This window comes from Notamacropus eugenii, chromosome 2 (genome assembly GCF_028372415.1).
Source record: "Notamacropus eugenii isolate mMacEug1 chromosome 2, mMacEug1.pri_v2, whole genome shotgun sequence".
Lineage (NCBI taxonomy): Eukaryota > Metazoa > Chordata > Mammalia > Diprotodontia > Macropodidae > Notamacropus > Notamacropus eugenii.
The window spans coordinates 305,158,965-305,180,799 of NC_092873.1; the positions used below are offsets into that span (position 1 = coordinate 305,158,965).

The 21,835-nt window shown below is 43.5% G+C and overlaps 1 protein-coding gene and 1 long non-coding RNA gene across 5 annotated transcripts; one reads left to right on the forward strand and one right to left on the reverse strand.

Annotated features, from left to right (window-relative positions):
• Positions 1–13,525: 13,525 nt before the first annotated feature.
• Positions 13,526–18,502, reverse strand: RFX5 (regulatory factor X5). Of its 4 annotated transcripts, none has more exons than XM_072644806.1 (10): positions 18,009–18,502; positions 17,160–17,345; positions 16,869–16,902; positions 16,568–16,650; positions 16,118–16,240; positions 15,793–15,912; positions 15,573–15,654; positions 15,052–15,253; positions 14,869–14,957; positions 13,526–14,723 (listed from the first exon to the last, which is right to left on the reverse strand). In XM_072644806.1, exons 2-10 carry the CDS (start codon positions 17,270–17,272, stop codon positions 13,761–13,763), a joined length of 1,809 nt encoding a protein of 602 aa, XP_072500907.1. In that variant the 5' UTR covers positions 17,273–17,345; positions 18,009–18,502; the 3' UTR covers positions 13,526–13,760. The 4 variants fall into 4 exon arrangements, with proteins under 4 accessions (XP_072500907.1, XP_072500908.1, XP_072500909.1 ...); XM_072644807.1 differs by having other exon boundaries at positions 17,765–18,028; XM_072644808.1 differs by lacking the exon at positions 18,009–18,502 and adding an exon at positions 17,741–17,779.
• On the forward strand, positions 18,414–21,835 carry LOC140527692 (uncharacterized). Its single transcript, XR_011974897.1, has 4 exons — positions 18,414–18,614; positions 19,149–19,217; positions 19,648–19,799; positions 21,438–21,835. It is a non-coding gene; the product is annotated as an uncharacterized lncRNA (long non-coding RNA).

A 21,835-nucleotide genomic window follows, 5' to 3' on the forward strand; every position in this document is an offset into this window, starting at 1 on the left:
ATATAGAAATTTATCTTGCCCTACAGGACAGAAAGAGAAGATGGGGATAAGGGAAGGGAGGAATGTTAGAAGGGAGGGCAGATTGGTGATAGGGGTAATTATAATGCTCAGCGTTTTGGGGTGGGGGGAGGGGAGAGATGGGGAAAAAATTTGGAACTCAAAATTTTGTGGAAATGAATGTTGAAAACTTAAATAAATTTTAAAAAATTAAAAAATTAAAAAATAACATAATTGTATTCCATCACCTTAACATATGTAATTTGTTTAGCCATTCTCCAGTTGATGGACACTCCTTCAATTTCCAATTCTTTGCCATGCCAGAAAACTATAAATAATTTTTGTACATCCTTAGTTTTACTTAGGAGTTGGTTTTGCTTAAGACTAATTTCTCCCTCTAATTCTCCCTTCCCTCTTCTTCCCTTTCCTTTTCTATTTCCCTGTTGAGTAAAATGTATCTCTACTCAGCTGTGTGTGTTTGTGTGTGTGTGTGTGTGTGTGTGTGTGTGTGTGTGTGTGCGTGTGCGCGCGCGCATGGTCTTCTCTCTCCTTTGACCAGTTCAGGTGAGAGTTATTCAAGTGTCAGCCACCTGAAAGAAGACCCTACTTCTTCCTTCTTGTGTGTTATTTGAGATAAATTTCCCTAACTTTCTTTTCTCTTCTTACCCCCATCCTTGTCCTAATATTTTCTTCTCTTCCTTCTCCATTCTTATTTAATTAAAAATCATTAAGATATAACTGAACCACTCCCAGACCTTCGTCTAATTAAACTCTCTCTTTGGCCCCCAGTGATAATAAAGTTTAGAGGACACCCATGTACTGTTTCCTCATATTACAATGTGAGCAGTTTACCCATCTTTAGTCCCTTTTCATTGTTTATGTTTACTTTTTATGTTTCTCTTAAATCCTTTTTTTATACTTCAAGGTACCTCTGAGACTCCGGTCTTTTTATCAGGAGTGTTTGGAAGTTCCCTATTTCATTAAAAATTAAATTTTAATCTTCTAGGTCTGTGTTTTGCTGGGGAAGTTATTCTAGGTTGTGGGTCTATATCCTTTGTATAATGAATTATTATAAACTAAGCCCTCTGCTCCTTAATAGTCTTGGCTGCTAAATCATATGTAATCTTCACTGTGACTCCTCAGTATCTGAATTATTTCTGGCAACTTGCAGTATTTTTTCTTTGACCTGGAAGCTCTGGATTTACTCGATAATGTTCCTAAGGGTTTGTTTTTTGGCATTTCTTTCAGGAAATGACCAGTTTTCCTCATAATTTCTTGAAATGTTGTGTCTAGGTTATTTTTTTATTCGTGGCTTTCCAAGGATTGTTTGATTATTTCTCCCTGCTCTCTTTTCCAGATCAGTTTTTAAAAATGAGATATTTTAAGTTTTATTTTACTTTTCAGCCTTTTGATTTTCTTTTAATATTTTTTCTTGTCTTATGAAGTAATTAAATCTCTTTTATCTGTTGTAATTTTCAGGGACATTTATGGGTTGCTGGGGCAAAGTTTTGTACCTCTTGTGCCATTCTGTTAATTCCCTTTACAATTATCTCTCCATATCTCTTATTTCTTTCCCATTTTTTCCTTTAGTGCTCTCATTTAATTTATAAAAACAAAACAAAATGTTTTCCAGTTGTTTTACAACTCTTTATTTCTTCCAGGAATTCTGGAATTTATCTCTAACCTCTGTGTGTTATGTGTTTTGTTTTTTGAGGCTTTGCTTCTAGGTATTGTGGAATCATTTTTTCTGTTAGTCTTTGATCATCCCTGTGACCATAATAGCTTTTTATGGTGGGACCATTTTTTTTTTTTTGCTCATTCTTCCAGCCTTCTTCCCAACTTCATACTTTATATTAGGGCCATGGTCTGTGTACTTTTGGAGGGAATGTCTGGGCTGGTCCTCCTGTTGCTTTTTTGAGGTGTTGAGTGTGGTCATTCTAGGATCTCAGGGACAGTTCAGGCCAGGGAATATAAGCTTTTAGTGCTCCCAAAGTGGTCAGATCCAAGGCAGACCTCCTTGTGCAAGTTTTTGACTTGGGTTTGGATGTGAGCAGTAAATGTGTAAGTTGGCTTCCTTTGGAATTTCAATAGACTAGAAGGAAGGAATAAGCATTTATTAAACACCTACTATGTATTAGACACTGTGCTAAGTGCTTTTACAAATATTCTTTCATTTGATCCTCACTATAGCCTTGTGAGGTAGGTGCTGTTATCCTTATTTTTCAGTTGAGGAAACTGAGACAGGAAGAAGCTAAGTGGCCCTTGGTTCCACAGCTAGCAAGTATCTGAGGCTGAATTTGAACTGAGGTCTTCTTGATGCTTAGTACTCTACCCACTGGGCAGCCTGGCTGCTTTAGCCATAACTAGCAGCCAGCCACAAAATTGCTGGTCAGAGTGACAGATCTGTAGATTCCCCTTGGGTTTGAGATTCATGCCCTTGGTTATTCATTTGCAGGTATCACACAGGGTTGGAGGCAGGAGCTGAGACTCCTCAGATCCTGGGCCAGGGTTCCTCAGCTACTGTTTGCTCCTGAACTCAGTTCCTTGCTTAGTACATGACCTAGGTTCTGAGAGGACTCCTCATTCCAGAGTGCTAGCCTGGGGCACAGGTCCTCTCCTCTGCTTGTCCTAGATCTGTGACCTGAAACTGGTAGTCAGTGACCAAGCTGCCAGTTAGCACTTGTTCCAGCAGCCTACTTGAGGTCATAATGCTTTAATTTGGGACTTTTTACCTCAGTGTACAGTTTCATTTTCTTTAGCTCCTCACTCTGGAATGCTCCCTGTGGGCAATCTTGACCACTCTGTCCTTACTGTCCACAGACCTCTGTTTCCTTATGCCAATCTCATTAGAAAATGACTCACTGTGACTTTTTCTTGGATCTTCCATTGAGATTCAGTTTGGTGCATTTTCTTGATTTTTTTTTTTTTTTGGAGTTCTTGGGAGAGGGGAGGGATCATAGGCTTTATTCCTGCTGTTCCACCAAATTGACTCTGCCTCTTGCCAACAACCTTTTCATGATCTGTTCTATCGTTTTCCCAGGAATCAAAGTCAAGCTCACTGGCCCAAGGTTTACAGAATCTAGTCTTCCCATTTGTGAAAACTGGGTCAGCATTGGCCCATGTTCAGTCTCATGGTATCTCTCTTGTTCTCTGTGATCTTTCAGAGATCACCAAAAAATGCTCTGCTAGTTCTTGGAGAACCTGACGATGTTGTTCACCTAAGCCAGGAGGCTTAGACTCATCAAGGACAGTGAGGTGCTCACTTATTCTCTGTCTCATGTACCAGCTCCATGTTGGTCATTTTTATTCTAATTAGAGAAATGTTGGAGTTGTAGCAGAGTGGGGAGAATACTTCCTTAGGAACCCCCAGACTCTCCAGCATTGAGTGCAGGTTGAGATGAACAATCCAGCCTGGGAAGCAGGAGGGATCGTACATACACATGGTTGGGGCTCCAGTTAAATGGCGCATAGTAATAGTGGTATCTCACAGGATGGAGGTAAGACTCAAATGAAGGACTGTGTCTGAAGTACTCTGCAAACTTAAAAACATTATACGAACTATTTTTATTGTTGTCATTATTATTATTTCTGTATCACAAACCCCAAGATGACTTGGGCCTCTCTCCCAGGGATCTTGTCACTTCCACATCATGACCAGAATTAAGTACAGAGAGAGCAATTCCCCCTTGTTCTCTCATCCCTCTGAAAAATCTACCATTGCTTTTCCAGCTCGTACATTATAGCTACAAACTACCATAAAACCAAATTAACAGGGAGTGTCAGGGAGTTGTCTACCCCACCTGTGAAACTGCAAACCCCAAGTGTCAATAAAGAGGTATATTCCAAATAACCAGATATGAAAAATGCCATGAGTAACTTTCCCTTTCTTACAAATTGTTCTCCAGAATTCTTGGACCAGTTCACTACTCCACTGGCAGTTCATTAGTGTACCTGTTTTTCCCCATCCCTCCAGCATTTGTCATTTCTGAGAGATGTGAGGTGGTACCTCAGAGTTGTTTTAATTTGCCTTTTTCTAAGCAATAGTGACTTAGAGCATTTAAAATATGTGACTATCGATAGTTTTGATTTCTTCTGAAAACTACTTGTTTGTATCCTTTGACCATTTATCAGTTGGGGAATGGTTCTTATTTTTATAAATTTGGCTCAGTTCTCTGCTCAGCCTATATTTGAGAAGTGAGGCCTTTGTCTCTGTAACCTTTGGCACTTGATCACTCAGGTCTCTCTAGGTTTTTAGGACACTCCCTTTCTCTCTGATGGTTCTAATCCTCAGTCTCCTTTGCTGGATCCTTCTCCAGATCACACCCTGGTTCAGTCATTCCAATTTATCTTCCATGCATCATGTCACACCCCTACTCCAGGGGCAAATAAAAAATGCTCTGTTTGGCATTCAAAGCCATTTATGATCTAGCCTCCTCTTACCCTTCCAGTCTTCTTATGCCTTATTCCCAGGTGTGTACTCTTTGATCCAGTGAGCTGGCCTCCTGGCTGTTCCATGAATAAGACACTCCATTTCTCGACTTTGAGCATTCTCCCTAGCTGTCCTTTGTGCCTGGAATGCTCTCCCTCCTCTTCTCTGACTGCTGACCTCCCTGGCTTCCTTTAAATTTCAACTAAAATCTGTCTTCTGTAGGAAGCCTTCCCCAACATCTCTTATTCCATTGCCCTGTTGTTTAGTTGTTCAGTCATGTCCAACTCTACATGACCCTTGGGACTTGTCCGTGGCGTTTTCTTGGCAAAGCTACTGGAATGGTTTGCTATTTCCTTCTCCATTGTGTCCGCATTTTACAGATGAAAAACTGAAACAAACAGGGTTATGTGACTAGTCCAAGGTTTCATAGCTAGTAAGTGTCTGAGGATGGATTTGAACTTAGATATCCCTCACTCCAGGTCTAGTGCTCTGTCCACTGCACTACCTAGCTTTCTGTCCAGTGCCTTCCTTCTGTTAAATTAATTTCTACTTACTCTATACATTTCTTTCTTTTTTTTTTTATTAATTTTTAACATTTATTTTCACACAATTTTGGGTTACAAATTTTCTCCCCTTTTATTCCCTCCCCCCCCAAACCCGAGCTTTCTAATTGCCCCTGTGACTTATCTGCTCTCTCCTCTCTCCTCCCTCCCTGCCCTTGTCTCCGTCTTCTCTTTTGTCCTGTAGGACCAGATAGCTTTCTTGACCCCTTAACCTGTATTTCTTGTTACCCAGTGGTAAGAACATTACATTTGGTCCTAACACTGAGTTCTAACCTCCTTAGCTCCCTTCCTCTCCACCCCTTCCCCTTGAAAGACAGGCAATTCAATATAGGCCATATCTGTTTAGTTTTGCAAATGATTTCCATACTAGTTGGGTTGTGTAGGACTAATTATATTTCCCTCCATCCTATCCTGTCCCCCTTTACTTCTATTTTCTTATGGTCCTTTCCCTCCCCATGAGTGTCGACCTCGGATTGCATTCTCCTCCCCATGCCCTCCCCTCCATCCTTCCCCCCACCCTGCTTGTGCCCCTGTCCCCCACTCTCCTGTATTATGAGATAGGTTTTCCTATCAAAATGAGTGTGCATTATATTCTTTCCTTTAGTGGAATGTGATGAGAGTAGACCTCATGTTTTTCTCTTGCCTCCCCTCTTTATCCCACCACTAATAAGTCTTTTGCTTGCCTCTTTTATGAGAGATAATTTGCCCCATATAACTTCTCCCTTTCTCCTCCCAATATTTCTCTCTCACTGCTTGATTTCATTTTTTTTTTTAATATATGATCCCATCCTCTTCAATTCACTCTGTGCACTCTGTCTCTATGTATGTGTGCGTGTGTGCATGTGTGTGTGTGTGTACTCCCACCCAGTGCCCAGATACTGAAATGTTTCAAGAGTTATAAATATTGTCTTTCCATGTAGGAATGTAAACAGTTCAACTTTAGTAAGTCCCTTATGATTTCTCTTTGCTGTTCGCCTTTTCATGGTTCTCTTCATTCTTGTGTTAGAAAGTCAAATTTTCTTTCCAGCTCTGGTCTTTTCATCAGGAAAATTTGAAAGTCTTCTATTTCATTGAAAGACCATTTTTTCTCCTGAAGTATTATACTCAGTTTTGCTGGGTAGGTCCCTATACTTTTCTTGCTTCGTATATATTTGTTTGCATGTTGTCTCTCTTAGTGACTGTCTTTTGCCTCTTTTTGTATCTCCATTGTTTAGCACAGTGCCTGGCACATAGTAGGTGCTTAATAAATGTTTATTGATTGATTATTTCGGACACTGAACAATTTCTCACTAGCTATAATGGCAGCACCGCCCTTAGATTGTACAGGGCTTATCCAGGGACCTTTGCCTCATCCCTCCATCCCCTTTGGAGCATTCTGCTCATCAGAGATGCAAAAAATTATTAGGATAAAAATGAAAAATGAAGAAAAAATCAAAATAATTATGCAAGGAATACCATATTTGTATGGGAAATGGGAATGTGTGAATATACCTAAAGCTAGCCAAGGTCTTGGATTATGTGATAAAAAGGAGCTACAAAGAAAGTGTGACAAGACTATTGGTAGAATATTGTCTGATTTGGAGGTGAGTATGTGACAAGCTCAGCTCCTTTACAGAGGTCTCAGCTCCCAGCTTGGGAGTAAGAAAGATTCCTTGGAGCTTGTTTGAAACCCTTCAACTGTCCTGGAATCCTTGGCCTTGGCTGGACTTAGACCCCTTCAGTGTCTCCTTACAAGGAACTGAGCCCAGGGATTGGACCACATGCTGGCTATAGAGTCACAGGCCTTCTGCCTCATGATAATTTTTACAGCTGTCCTTGGATCCCTCTATGAAGTCTTGCCTTGGATGTGGAGTCAGCCAGTATTCCCGACTGGAAGTGGCCTTCCAAGGGACTCACAAAGTCACAAAACGTGGTGGAGAAAAGATCTCCCAAAAGCAGGATGAGCCACCTGCTCCAAATTCCCCTTTCCTTCCCACACCCAGTTCCATGGGATAAAACCAAATATACAGTGGAGACCTAATAATAAAAACCACAACCATAACACTAGTGTTTGCCTAGTGTTTTCAGGTTTTGTAAAGCATTTTACATATATTATTTAATCCTCATAACAACCCTGAGAGGTGGGTCTTTATTTTCTCCATTTTACTGGTATAGTTGGAGTTAAAGATCTTCCCCCACCATTAATAGGCCTCAGGTGGAGCCCATTAAGGGAAGTTTGATTAGAGGAGGCTTGTTTTGTAGGAAGGCCTGTGCCTTTTGTTAATTAATGAGGCACTTGGTCATGAAGGTTGTGCCCTCTGGCTTTGAAAAGTGTATATGTGTGTGTGTGTGTGTGTATACATATATATGAATATATATGTGGGTGTATACATATAGATATCTATATCTATAGATATCAATATACATATAGATAGATATATAGATATATACTCTAAGGTGAGGTTTTGCTTTGAGGCTTACTTTTTGGACAATTATTTGACCAGATGAGACTCTGTGCAGCTGTTAAGAAGGCCCCCTAGCTTTGAAAACCCAGATGGTGGTGCTTCTCTCTCTGGTAATTGTATGTATGGTCAGACAGTTGTATCTGTCTGTTGATCTCTGACATATGTATTGCTTATGGTCAGACAGTTAGAAACCCTGTCTGTTGGTCTTTATTTCTCTGCTTGTATTCCCTCTGTTAGTATATGTAATTAAAGAAGATTATTGACTCTCCTTTAAAGTTGCTTTCCTTTTAGAAAAGCAGATCCAAGAACCTGTGTTAGCAGGCCATCCTGGATGTGTCAGGGTGCTTGATGCTACAGCTGGTGAAGAGACTGAGGATGAGAAAGCTTAACTCAGTCAGTAAACATTTATTAATCAATCTCCTTCTGTGCCAGGGGCAGGTAGGTAGCAAAGTGGACAGAACGCTGGGTCTGAATTCAGGAAGACCCTTGTTCAAATCTGGCTTATGACCTTTACTAGCTGTGTGACCCTGGGCAAGTCACTTATCCCTGTTTGTTTCAGTTCCTCATCCTCACCCTCCATTATCTCAGCCAATTACATCCCAAATAGGGTCACAGTGAGTCAGACTGAACAACTTAACAGTAGCCACTGTATGCCAGCACGAGGCATAAGTCACTGCTCTCAAATAACTCACAGGCTAATGGGGGAGACCACACAAAAAAAGGCTGAATTAGGGTGTAGAGCTGGAGGTGAGGGTGGTCTGGGGAGATAGGGGCATGATAAAGACCTGCAGTCTGATGGGAAATGATGAGGGTCTGGGGCAGCCCATCAGAGGGAGGGAAGGGGTCCCAGGGCCAGGCAGCTCTGAGGACCTGTGTCAGGATTTTTTTCCATCTGGCAGGAAGATGAGTTCCTGGAGACAGTGATGAAGTTTAGGAGATCATCGGGTAGGAAAAGAGCTACTTTTCCAGGATCCCACAGCCAGCATACAAGGCCAGATTTGGACTTAGATCTTCCTGACTACAGCTTACTCCTTCACCATGTCAACTAGATTAGATAATTTAGGCGCACACTCTTTGAAATCTTGGAAACAGCACATTTGGAATTGGAAACACACCTTTTCATTTTCTATTGCTTCATGGCAGGAGAAGGGAGTGAGGGATGCGGGGGACAAGCATAGAAGTAATGGGTTAATCTGCAAGGAGGTAAATTTTATTTCCTTGTAAGGTGCTCTTGAAAGGCTGTTTTACAGCAGGTGGGCCCCTAACCCACACTAACCATATGACAGTAGGCAAGTGGATTAAAAACTCTCCCAGTACACCCCATCAGTAAAACATGTTGTTTATAAATTATATGCATATTCTAAGGTACTAATATGTTGCCCTATGAAACATACACAATGGGGTAACAAGAAATACAGGTTAAGGGGTCAAGAAAGCTATCTGGTCCTACAGGACAAAAGAGAAGACGGAGACAAGGGCAGGGAGGGAGGATAGAGGAGAGAGCAGATAGGTCACAGGGGCAATTAGAAAGCTCGGGTTTGGGGGGGGGGAGGGGATAAAAGGGGAGAAAATTTGTAACCCAAAATTGTGTGAAAATAAATGTTAAAAATTAAAAAAAAAAAAGAACTGGTAGTAATGAGAAAAAAAAAAGAAACATACACAAAAAATAGATTTTTAAAAAAGAAATAAAGGTGAAATAAAGAATAAAAATATTATTTATTAAAGGTACAAAATCCTTTTTGCTCTCCTTAAAATATTAATTTTTAATCTTTAAATATTGCCATTTACATACACTATGTTCTGAACAGTTAGCTGCTTTTGATGTTCTACATTTAGCTTCTTAAATTCTTAATACTTCACACAATAAGCTACTATTAGGTCAAATTTGTTTAAAAAATATATCGTAATCATTAATGTTATGAACTTAATGTTATAAACTTACATTTAAAAATTATTCCATCCAAGAAGGCACATTGGTTGCCATCAAGTACTCAACAGAGGTCTTCTTGTATATAACCTTAGAATAGAGGCCGGATAAACTGGAATATTTTAATTTTGTGTTTATTGTGCTTTTGTGTATTTCAGCTGTTATAAACAATAGTGCAAAAAGCAAAATGAGGTACAATTTCTAATATAAAAATGCGGTTATAAATTTGTATCAACCATTGAAACAAGTTCTACTTGATTTCATTTTCTTAATTTATAATTTGTATGTATATGATATATTTAATATGAAGTGTTTGAGAAAGATAATTATCTGAGGTTTCAAAAAACATTGCACTATGAAATTTAAAAACAATACCAACATTCCATTATTTGGTTTATTTGCACTACTAACACAACAAATAATATTTAAAAGTAATAATTTAAACTTGAGTGTGAGACAAAAATTATCTTTAAGATTAATTATTTCATAAAAACAAATATCATTTCAGTACTTTTTTATAAAGAGCCTTTTTTCATTGAAATGGGCTGAAACAATTCCAGTCTATGATAAAGTTTTTATCCAGCGTGTTTTATCTGTTAACATACATTGTTGCAAAAAGGGCATTATTTTCCGTTTTTCTTGGAATGAGTATTATTGGGGAGTGATAGTGGGCTATTGCTTTTATGGTGTTGAAAACACGTTCTGAAAATGAAGCTATGGATATCTTATGAAGAGTGTTGCAAAAAGAGCCCAGAGGATGGGTGGGGGTTGGGAGTGAGAGAGAAGACCCACAAAAATTTCAGTAGTAATCCAGATTTATATAGTCATTTCTGCTCTGGACAGTTCAGTATTCTAAGTCATAATACTTCTTATGAAGAGATGAATGTTGTAAGCTAATTATTTTAAGTTTTCATTGACAAATTATTATGCCTCACATGAGCTGATTTTTTAAATATATAATTTAATATAAATTATAAATAATTTTAATATAAAATACAATATTACTAAAACTGTTTATGTACACAGTCCCCCCCAAAAATGTGGGGACCCTCCCCCATATCCTAGGTATGGTTCTGCACAATGGTTAATATTTTTAGGTTTAAAAAAACCAAACGTGAGTGTTTATACTTTTACCTACCCAGTCGTTCACTCTATAAATTTATTTAACTCTCTATTTGTTGCATTTACCATTTTTTATTGCCTTTATCTCCATCTTATCCTTCTTCAGTGGGTAGCTTCAAGGTCCACTCCCTAATCCTACCCAATTTTTCTTTGACCTTGCTTCTCTTAAAACAAGGAAGTAACTCAGGACCATTATGTGGGTCTGGATATGGTTCTCTTTTAGATTTTCTTCAATTCCTTCCAAATTTTGCCAGATTTCTCCTCTCCAAATTCAACCTTTTACTTACTTCACTGGTCCAGATACCTCCATGTTCTGCATAGGGTGAATATTTTTTCTCCTATTACTTTTCTAGCCCAACACAAAAGGCATATGCTCCTTTACCTGTATATGCCCTCCCCTCTCTCCCCTTTCTGCCTCTAGCTCTAAGAACTGCAATCAACGTAATACTACTATTTCTGGAACAGACATAACTTTTTTTTAATAGCATTTTATTTTTTCCAGTTACATGGAAAGACAATTTTAAACATTCACATGAAAATTCTTTTGAGTTCCAAATTTTTCTCTCTCCCCTTCCCTTCCCTAAAATGGTAAGCAATTTGGTATAGGTTATATATGAAGTAGATAACTTTTTAAACAATTACTAGATTTTGTTTTCAGTTCCAAGTTTTCTTGCTTCCCTCCCCTTCTCCACTACTGGAGAAGACAAGAAAAGCGAAGCCCATTACAAATATGTATAGTCATGCAAAACAAATTTCTGCCTTAGCTGTAGCCAATCAGTTGTCTGTGGATCTACTTACTATTCCTGTTCTTCCCCTCAAACACCCCATCCAAGCCCTACTCCGCCATATGTATTGTTTTTCCCTATTAGAATTTAATACGCTCTGTGAGGGCAAGGGTTGCCTTGCTTTACGTACTTGTAACAGCTTAGCATAGGGCAAGACTTGAATAAATGCTCATTCACAGTCGAATTATATGGGCAGTTTTCAATAGAAGATTTGCAAACTATTAACTATGTGAAATAATGTTCCAAATCACTAAAAGCAAGAGAAACAAAAATAAAAACAACTTTAAGGTTTTACTTCATACCTAGTAAATTGCTAAAGATGGCAAAGGATAAGAATAGTCCATGTTGAAGAGGTTGTGGAAAGATGGGCATGCTAATATGTTGTTGGTAGGATTGTGAATTAGTTTAGCATTCTTGAGATTTGAAATTATATGCAGATGATATGTCCATACCCCTCAACCCTGAGATTCCATTGCTAGAGGTATATCTCAGAGTTAAATGATAAAAAGGCTGTACTTACACTAAAATATTTTAGCCGTGTTTTTTTTAGGAGCAAATAATTAGAAACAAAGTATGCCCATAGATTGGAGAATGGCTAAATAAATTGTATTATGTATATGATAGAATATTAATGTGCTTACTTACTATGATGAGAAGCAAAGGAAGACGTAAAAAAATTAAATTCATTAAAATTCACAAAGTGAATTAGAACCATTAAAACAATGTATTTAATGATTTTTGCTGTACATATGAAATTAGCAGGGTTTTTTGCATGTTCAAATTTAAAATAAAAAAAACCCTTAAATGTTTGGAAATCTGACCAAATTTGACACCCTTCCTCCCCCAACAGGCAGAAAAGTGTTTGTCTTTTTTCAGAGGTAGAAGAGCAAATGTCAGTTTTTTTTGATGTGTTGATTGTTTTTGTTGAACTGATTTTTTTCCCTCTTTTTTATTATAAAAGATGGCTCTAGGAGCAGAGGGTAGGAGAGCTACATTTGGGAAATGTAGGTCATGTAAAAATAAAACATAACAATACAATTTTCAAAATTTTAATTAAGTAAACTAAGCCACCAGATGGCCTGCAGGACTGATTGCATTGCCAGTCCTTCGCTTGCCACCTCTTTCTGGTATCTCTAGGTTTTTGGAGGCCTTTTAAGTTCTTAACTAAGGCTCCCCGGAGAACTTGTCGCAGAGATTTGAAGATGGCCCGTTGAGTTCAGGATTAGTAGTTCAGTTGTTCAGAGCAAAGTGTGAAGAGTGGATGTTCTTTGTTTCTGTGATTTTCTTTGCCATTCTTTCTAACCTCACCTGCCCTTTCGTAGTCTACTTCCTTCTTATTTGTCTGTTCCTTAACCCACTATTTATTGGGCTTATGATTCTTGTTCTTAATGTTAAAAGTGAATGAGAAATCCTTCTTTCTCAACCTTTCCCTCAAATCCTCAAAGGAAATAAGTTGTTCTTTCCTTACTAGGCTCTTGATAGAAAAAAAAAAGGTCCTTGGTCCTACTATCGGTAGTAGGAAGGCACTGCTGTTTTGTATGGGATGTGATCTCTGTGTCCATTCTATTGGCATGTGTTAAGTATGAAGTATTAAGGTATAAGAGATACTAGAGTCAGACTAAAGCTTCCAGTACCCTGAAACTCCTTGTAGTATAAAGAAACTGAAAAGTAAAGGATTTTCTGAGCAGGAAACATTTTATAGAGACTGACTTTTGTTCAAGGAAAAAATATTTCATAAGAAATAATGAATTAGATGTTCATTCATCTCTTGATCCTTTGGAATGGGCTAGATCATTGAGGGTGACCAGAAACATAGGCAGATAGAGCTCTGGGCTCAGAATCAAGAAGACTCTCCTTTGTGAGTTCAGATCTGGCCTCAGACACGTATTAGCTGTGTGACCCTGGGGCAGTACTCTGCCTTAGTTTCCTCATCTGTAAAATGAACTGGAGAAGGAAATGGCAAACCACTCCAGTATCTTTGCCAAGAAAAGCTCAAAAGGGGCTTTGACCAAACAACACCAACAAGAGACTTGGGCAAAATGTGCTTAGACAAATATATGGTATATTTGAACACGTCCTTTAACCCCATAGACTTGCTTCCTTGTCTGCACTATATGCTTTCTAAGGCTCTTTTCAGCTTTAAAATGCTTTCTTCTTTTAGGCCCTGACTGTTCAACCTGTATAACTGAGCATTCATTTTACATTCAGCTCATACCTGGTACTCACAACTCCCTGAAAAAAAGGCACAGAGATCAAGGTAGTGACATGGCAGGTTTATTGGAAGGTAGCATTGAAGCCAAGGGTGCTGGGACAGAAAAGGCAAAGGGAGGGACAAGACGTGCTCAGAAGTCCAGAAGGGGAAGGATTGGGACAAGTGTCCAAACCTTGGGAAGGGCATGGCCAAATAACAGGCAGGATCAGAAAGAAGCGATCCTTTTTAGATGGACAGATTAGGTGCATGGAGGGACATTCAAATTTCCCCCCATGTACCTATTAAGGGGGTGTTGCTTTGGGATCTTTATGTCCAAAGAATAGGGAGCCTTGGGACACAGTCCCTTTTGGCTCTTTATTCCCTTGCCCCGTGGGTTCTATTGTCTCTTTTCTCATATAGTGGGGGGCTCCCTCCCAGTTTCTGTTGCCCTTAATGACACTCACTTTAGGAGCGACAAGACTTTTGTCCCCTGTTTCTTTGGCATGTTGGGCACTAGATCCCCTTCCTCCTTTGAAATCAGTGCTATCTTCCTGGCCAAGAGAAGGCACTTTTTTCTCTTCCACTTTTCCCACTGACCCTCTTGCCAGGTCACTCTCAAAGCCCCAAGACTCCTGTGGTACTCTAAGGGAATGGGCAGAGTCGGTAGCAGGCAGTGGCTTCTCAGTGGAGGAGCTCTGTTCACCCTCACCATTTGATTTCTTTCGAGGACGTCCTCTTTTACGCTTGGCATCAATCCCTATTTCTTCTGTATCCTGGCTTAATACTTTGGCTGCTAGCTCTTGTCCCCTGGTGTCACTCATAGGCACTTCAGCTGTCCTCTTTACTCCCTTGCCCCGTGGTCCCACATCCACCCCTGGGCCTATCTCCCTGTTTTTCTCAAGGCCCTGGGACTGAGTGGGACCTTCCAGTGGAGCTCTCCCAGGTATAGGCACAGCAGATACAGTGGGCAAGATCATGTTGATAATGGGCAGAGCTCCCTGGGATACCCCAGCCCCACTGGACAAAGGCAGTGTAGTGACTTTTAGGGTAGCTGAGGGAAGTTTTGGGGCTAGGACTGGTGGGGAGACTCGGACAGGCCGAGGAAGTTGTGGCTGGGGTACCCGGGGGAGGAGCACAGGCAGTCGGGCAACCAGAGCATTCACTTGGGGGCTGCTGGTGGCTGGGGCTGAGGTTTCTGCAGTTTTCTTTCGCTCCCCTCGAACTGGGGCGGCAGACCCAGTTCGGGGCTCTAGCTCCTTGGGGGGCTAAAAAGAAAAAGAAAAGCGAAGGATGGGGATGGGGAATGGGATGGGGAAAGACTTGATAGGAGAAACAGGTATGGAGGTGACTAAGGCACAGGCCCCATTCTGCCTACCCCCTCCTCATTCTAGGGCCTAAAAGCCTCCTCACCTGGGGCTGATTTTTAGAGACTCTTCCCTCTGGGTTCTCCACACCATTCTTGGTAGCAGGATCCCTTGCTGGGAGCCGTTCAGGTTCATCTGAAAAGGCACAAGATTTTCCAGCATGGGGTATGCAGAAATGAAGTGGGTGTGAATTAGGACTCTCAGATAATGGAAAGTTGAGCCAACATACCAGCGAGCACCATGGCCATGAGCAGATGTGCATGAGCAGATCGAGCAGAGATGAGATGTTGCTGCAGCAGGAATCGGGCTACCTCGACGATGGAGCTGAAGGAGCGTTTTAATATCCGCTCTGCCCAGTCACAGGTCAGGGCACAGGCCGCTTCCACTAGTTCATCCCGAGGACCTGGACCCACTTCTGGGCCCAACTCTGGCTACAGGTGGCAGATGAGGACACACCTAGCTACCTACCCAAACCAAGGGGAGGCCCCTGTGCCCTCTCCAGGGATTCAGACCCTCATGGACTAAGGCCATTGTTAGGATGGAGAGGGAAGGGATTGAAAATCTGAACCTATCCTTCACCAGAATCCCAGGTGTTCCATAGCCCCAGCCTAGCTAGAGAATAGTTAGTTATGAAGTATCCAGGACAGGTGACCCAAACCAAGACAGGTTTCAAAGTGCCCAATGAACCTTAGAGAATCTCACCCAGACATGGGAGGGGGAGGTCTCAGAGTGGTATTTGTTATTACTCACACTCTCTGAGCCCTTGAGGTCGAGTCCAGGCAAGGGTGGCATAGATACCAGGGTCTTTCTTCGAATACCACTATAGCAGTATCTGGTATTAAGTTAAGGAGAAGCCCCAAAAAGGGATATTCCCAATACCACATAGAATACTACACTCCCTGCCCCCCACCCCAATGTTCTCATTTGGATCCTGAAGCACTTGATGTCCCACATTTCCATCCAAGGATACTTGGATTGGCCCCGGCCTCCCAGCCTCCGGGCCTTGATGTCAGGGAAGATTTCCCGGATGATTTTACCAAAGTTGGCAGTGCTGAGTGGGCGGCAGCAGGCTAAGCTCTCACAGTACCTCCTGGGTAAGGTGGGATCAAGTGCCCAAAGAAGGAAGACCAGTCAGTAGATGGGAGTATGGTTGGGAAATTCAGTTGGAATGAGCATGTGTGTGTGTGTGGGGGGGGGGAGTGGGGGGGGAGATCTGAGTATGACAACGAGGTGAAGGAAATATCCAGGGATGAAAAACAGACCTGAGGGACCCTGCCCCCCTCCCCCTCACACACCTATAAGCATCATAAACATCCTGCTTGGGCAAACAGGTGGCTGTGTGCTCTTCCAGGTGGTTTCGGATCCATCGGTAGGCATACATGTACTCGTCATGGCTGAGTGCACTTGGCTCCAGGTTGCTGGGGTAAGAAGAGGAGGTCACTGAGGCCCCAGGAGGAAGGCTTCCACTCCCTGCCACAGCACCCAGTTCACCCACAATACAACTTGCATAAACACATGGGTGACCTAAGCCTGGGACACCAAAAACAAAAAATCCCAGCTCTCCCTTCTACCCCTTTTTTGATCTAGATCAGTTATTTCATTGATAATGAGGAACTCCCCATACTGATGCAGGTACCTTGCCTGGGATAGCCAGCATGTGCCAGACTGTTCTGGGTCACTCTGCCAAACTGCTTCTCTACCCTTTCCCTCTTTCCTTAAACCCCATTTGCAGGCACTAAGCTTACCTTTTATCCCCACCACTGGGGCCTGAGGGGAGCTGAAGGTAAAGATATAGCTTGTCGTTGTCTGAGAACCTCTGCACATCTTGCTGGGATTGGGGAAAGAAGGTAAGCAGAGATGGCAGTGAGATCCGTGCTGGGTCCTGTGATGCCCACCCACTGGTTTCATTCCAGTCCCCCATTTTATAGGCAAAGGAGCCCAGGCTCACCAGGTTGAGTGACTTGTCCAAGGTCACATATCTATTGTACAATATGGCTATGATTAGAAATCCATTATTTCTCTCAGACCCTGACCCATGTTACTCACCAGGATCCCCTCTACTTTGTTCTGTACCGCCTTGCTGTGGGAAAGAGAAAGCGGAGCGTCAGCTGGAAGAATTCTAGCTAAGCCTTTGGGGTCTAATTACCGGGTAAGAGAGAAAGCACCTAGCACAGTGCCTGCACATAGAAACACTCAGATAGGTGGTGACTGACCATAACATTTAAAGCAGGAACCTTGTATCATCTAGTCCACCTCCCTTATTTTACAGATGTGGAAACTGAGGCCTCCAAGGATCTGCTAGAGCTCAAAGTATAGCATGATAGAGTAGGGGCTTACGAGATAGACCCTCGGAGCTTCTGTAGGAGAGTGGTAGGTTCCCCAGCATCCCCGCTGCCTGGGGCGGCTCCACCTGTCTTTGGGCTCTTGGCATCAGGTTCATCTTCTGCCATCCTGGCATTAGAAGTTGAGTGAGACAGATTTAAACCTCAAATGTCTTCCTTCCCCTTGGCACCTCTCAAGTCACTTAAAGGAGAAAGAAACAACCTATAAACCCGGTCGCCCGTGGACCTCCTAGCACTACTGGCCTCCCCTCACAAGTGCAGTTAAACTCTGCGAAGTCCGCCAAACTTTTTTTAAATTGGCTACCTGAGGGCCAAGGTGAACCCCAGAGAGAATGCAGGAACGCAGGAGGAGAGCCCCCTCCACAGCCCTACTCCCCCGCTAGCATTCCCTCCATTCTTCCCCTTCCCGGCATCCGCCCCCCGCCCCAAATCAGACGTGGGGAGGAGGGGAGATTGAGGCTTACTGGCAGACATCGCCCCACCCCCACCCCCATCACGTCTACCAGTTACTGGGCACAACTGCTCACCCCCCAATGCGCCCCCCACCCCGTGCCTAGCTGGGTACAGGTGGCCCACCTTTAGCCCTGGGCCGCGGCTCACCTAAGCGTCGCAAAATGGGGAAGGGGCGCGGGGCGTGGCTAGGTAGGTCCCCGCCCGGGGAGGGGGTGTCCCAAGAACGGGGGACGCTGGGTGTGCTTGTGGGTGGAGGGGTGGGATAGGAGTTGGAAAAGCAGCCCAGATTCTCTCCGGCTTGCTCTACGTCACACACTGCCCCCTCCCCACCTTGAAGCATTCGCTCTCGTTCCCAACGAGAAAAAAAAGGGAGTAGAGAAAGAGAAACTACCTCGGAGCCACCACGACTCTAGGTCGGCTTCACGGTCCCGGCTCCACTCGTTGCTTGGCCTTTTTTTTTTGATTGGTTGGTTCCGCCCCAATCTGCCCGGATACACCAGCCGGCCCCGTCTGCTATTGGTCCCGGCCGCCTCCGGAGACAGAGCGCCTCACTTGCTTCGGCGCAGCTCAAGTCTGCCTAGTAACAGCTATCCGATTGGTTAGCGGGGGAGGGAAAAGCCAAAGTTGGCAATATTTGAGCGGTAACGGGGAAGTCCGGGTTGGGTTTCGGTTAAGTTGGGGTCGGTTGGGACGGGTAGCTCCGGGAGGTTCTGCTCTTAAAGGGGCCGCGGCCGGAAAGCCGGGCCCCTGATTGTTTGTGCTTTCCCCTTTGTCCCCGGCACGGGACAAGCGGGCCAGGAAGGGGAGTTACTGCGCCACGGCCCGCGGGGCTGCGCGTCCCCGGGTGTCCGCACCGCTCCCAGTCACGGGGGCCCCCACCCCACTGCAAGCAAACCCGCTTCCGGCCCTCGGGGGCTCTTAGGGAGGCCGCGGGCCAGCCAGGCGCTCTCGGGTGGGCTGCCCCTTCCCACGTGCTCCACGGCCCCCCTCGCGGAAGGTGATCCGGGGGTGGGAGCCAGAGGAGGAGGGCTGGGGTCCGAGGTTTCATTTAAATGCAAGTCCCCTGACCACTGGTCGGTCACCCCACACAGGCCGAGTGCAGCCAATTGTCAGTCCGGCCCTTGGACTCCCCAAGTGGTGCCGGGGCCCCAGGAAGACGTGGGGGAGCCCGGGGAGGCTCTGCCCGGGCCGCTGCCTCCTGTGGGAGAAATAGGGGATGAGGTCATCTCTGGAGGGCCTTTCCACCCCTCACATCCCTGAGGCTGTGCGGGAGCGGGTGGTGGTGCATAAATACGGAGAGAAAGTCTCCAGACCTGATCATTCTTACTATTTTGTGTCACGAGGTTGAAGGCAGTGCAACCCAGGCTTGTCTCCATTTCTTTTCAAGCTTCTAATGAGCCTAGTTCTTGTCAACGCTCCGATGGTGTAAGCAGGGTATCTCAGCCCTCTCTGGGGGTTCCACGATCGTTTTGGAAGTCTGGTGAAACCTAGGAACCCCCTTCTCTTTCTAACTTCCCTCTTGCTTTTGAAGGTATCGCCATTTCCCCAGTCACCCAGACTGGCATCCTAGATGTCATCCTGTATCCAACCTGTTGCCCAGGTCTGTTGATGTTAACATCTTTTATTTGCCAGGTTCTCTCTTCTGATGCTGCCCCTTGATTGGTACCCACGCGCCCACATCACCTCCCACCTGGATTTTTGCAGTGACCTGCTGGTGGATCTCCCTGCCATGATCACTCCAATCCATTCCTACACTTAGCTGCCAAATTGACCTTCCTAAAATGCAGGTCTTACTATGCCACCCCCTACCACCTGCTAGATCAGACATAAAATTCTCTGGTGTTGAAAGCCCTCACAACCTCTTACCTTAGCAATCTTGTTACACCTTACTCTGCTTCCTTTCAGTCCAACAACACTAGCCTTCTAGTTATTCCTCCAAGTCACTCTGTACTCCAGGCATTTTCATCTGCTTGCCTCCTCCTGACTTCTTGGCTTTCTTCATGTTCCTGCTAAAATCCCACATTCTACAGGAAGCCATAAGTAAATCAGTGAGTAAAGTACCAGACCTGGAGTCAGGAGTGATGAGGGCTGGAAGTGGAGTGTGAGACCCCATAAAGACCAGGGTACCAGGGGCAGGTCGCCTGGAGAAGAATTCACAGACTCAAACGTTGTTGAGGTCAAGGTAAAGATTTATTATGCTTTTCAGTGGGCAAGAGTTCTTAGGGAACCTGCAACCTTAGAGGGGTACAGGGAAAGTTTATATAGGATGTTCTATAGTATCACTTGTGCTAAATTTGCTAACTAGGGTTTTGGGGTGGGATTAGGGAGTGGTTAAGGAGTGATCAGTTCTTAAAGGAACATGCACTTTTGGTAGCTACTGCACAGGTATTTTACCCAAAATTCATTGGGAAATAGCCGAAGGAGAGGCTACATGGAGGTGTAGTTTTAGGCCTGAAACTTCACTAAGTCAGCTAGCTGTCAGGGCTGGCTCAGAAATACCAGGTTGTTCTCTCAGTGTCTTGTTATATAAGGGAGTATACGTATGTCTAAGTCTAGTATACATATGATTGGTCAGTGAGTAGCAAATGTCATTCTGACCCAGTATACAGCCCGTTAAGCCTGTACACAGGTGGTTCAAACTAATGAGTTCTATAGGGGCAGCTGGCTACTGGAGCAGGAAGGGACATAACAGTTGTTTCTAGGGCGGGCTGTGTCCTTGGGCTGGGGAGAAACTGCCTGAGATAGTATTTTGAGGCTAGGGAGAAATGTGATTTTGAAAGAGAAATGTGATTTTAGAATTGGGGCCCAAACACATGCAGCAAAGCACCCCATTAAGGAGGACCTGTGTTCAAATGCAGCCTCAGATATCCCCTAGCTGGGCAAGTCACTTAACCCTGTTTGCCTTAGTTTCCTCATCTGTAAAATGAGCTGGAGAAGGAAATGGCAGTCCACTCCCCTGGGTTTGCCAAGAAAACCCCAAATAAAGTCACAAAGAGTCCAACACAACCGAACAAGAACCATGTGGCTGGTTTGTACATAGCTGTTTGCTTATTGCCTACTAGACTGTGAGCTCCTTAAGGGCAGGGACTGGCTTTTGCCTTCTTTGTATTCTTAGTGCTTAACACAGGGCCTGGTGCATAGTAGGCACTAAATAAAAATATTTATTGACAAGGAAATGCATAAAATAAAATAGAAAGGATTACCAAGAGAGCCCAGTTATATTGAAATACAGTTACAAAAGTAGGTTTTTTAAAAAAAGTTTACAGACCAGGTTAAGAACCCCTAGTGTGGAGGACTTAGGCTAGCCCTAGAATTGCAGTGTATGAAAAGACAGAAGGAGTCATTAACAAGAGTCTTTCCTGGGTTCTACCTACCACCTAAACATGTGAAAGAGAAATGGGCCTCTTTGCCATGGTAGCAGCAGCACCTTCGTTATCCCAGCTTTAAGGCAATTGAAGGAATTTTCTGTTCTCAGACTTCAGCCCATGAGGAGATGATATGGGTGCATGGAGTTTGCACTCTGGCCAGGGAAGAGGTGAAAGGAATTCATTCACCCCAACCCAGCAACCTGTGAAGACTGGGGACCTTTCTACTGAAAACTGGGCTTTTTTAAAGAAATGAACTGAGTCAACAGAAAGCATAAAGAACCAAAAGAGAGGTTCTGTATGAAGTTGTGAACTTCTCTTATTTTGTACAGTGTTTAAAAAATTTAACAAGATAGCTTTATTTGTTTCTAAACCTTTATGACTTTCGTTTTCTTCTGTGTTTTTAATGTTTTATTTGGTAATTCTTTTATTTTTTCCTCCATCTCTGTCACAAGGTTGGGGACTTTTCTGTGAGGGGGAAAAGTGAACAGTGACCTGCCAGTTGCCTGAGTGACCATTTTGTGACCCAGATCTAGTATAGGTCTTACAACAAAACTGCTGAAAATGGCTGATTAGCTGGTGGGGTCCTGTTGACCCAAGATAGTCCATCCTGAAACAGCAATAACGTTTCCACCAAGGAAGAAAGGGAAGCTGCCCTTGCCAGTGACAGACTCAGCAGGTGGTAGGGGTAGCTTGGCAGAGAAGGAGGCAAAAGCTACTTGAGTGACCAAGATCACCCCAGAGGATGGGCCTTTGGTGGATGACAGTTACAGAGGTGAAGGGGAGCCACCTCAGATCTCCAGAATCACTCAGAGAGTGTCTAGAGGCTCCAGAAAGCACTTAGATAGCCAGG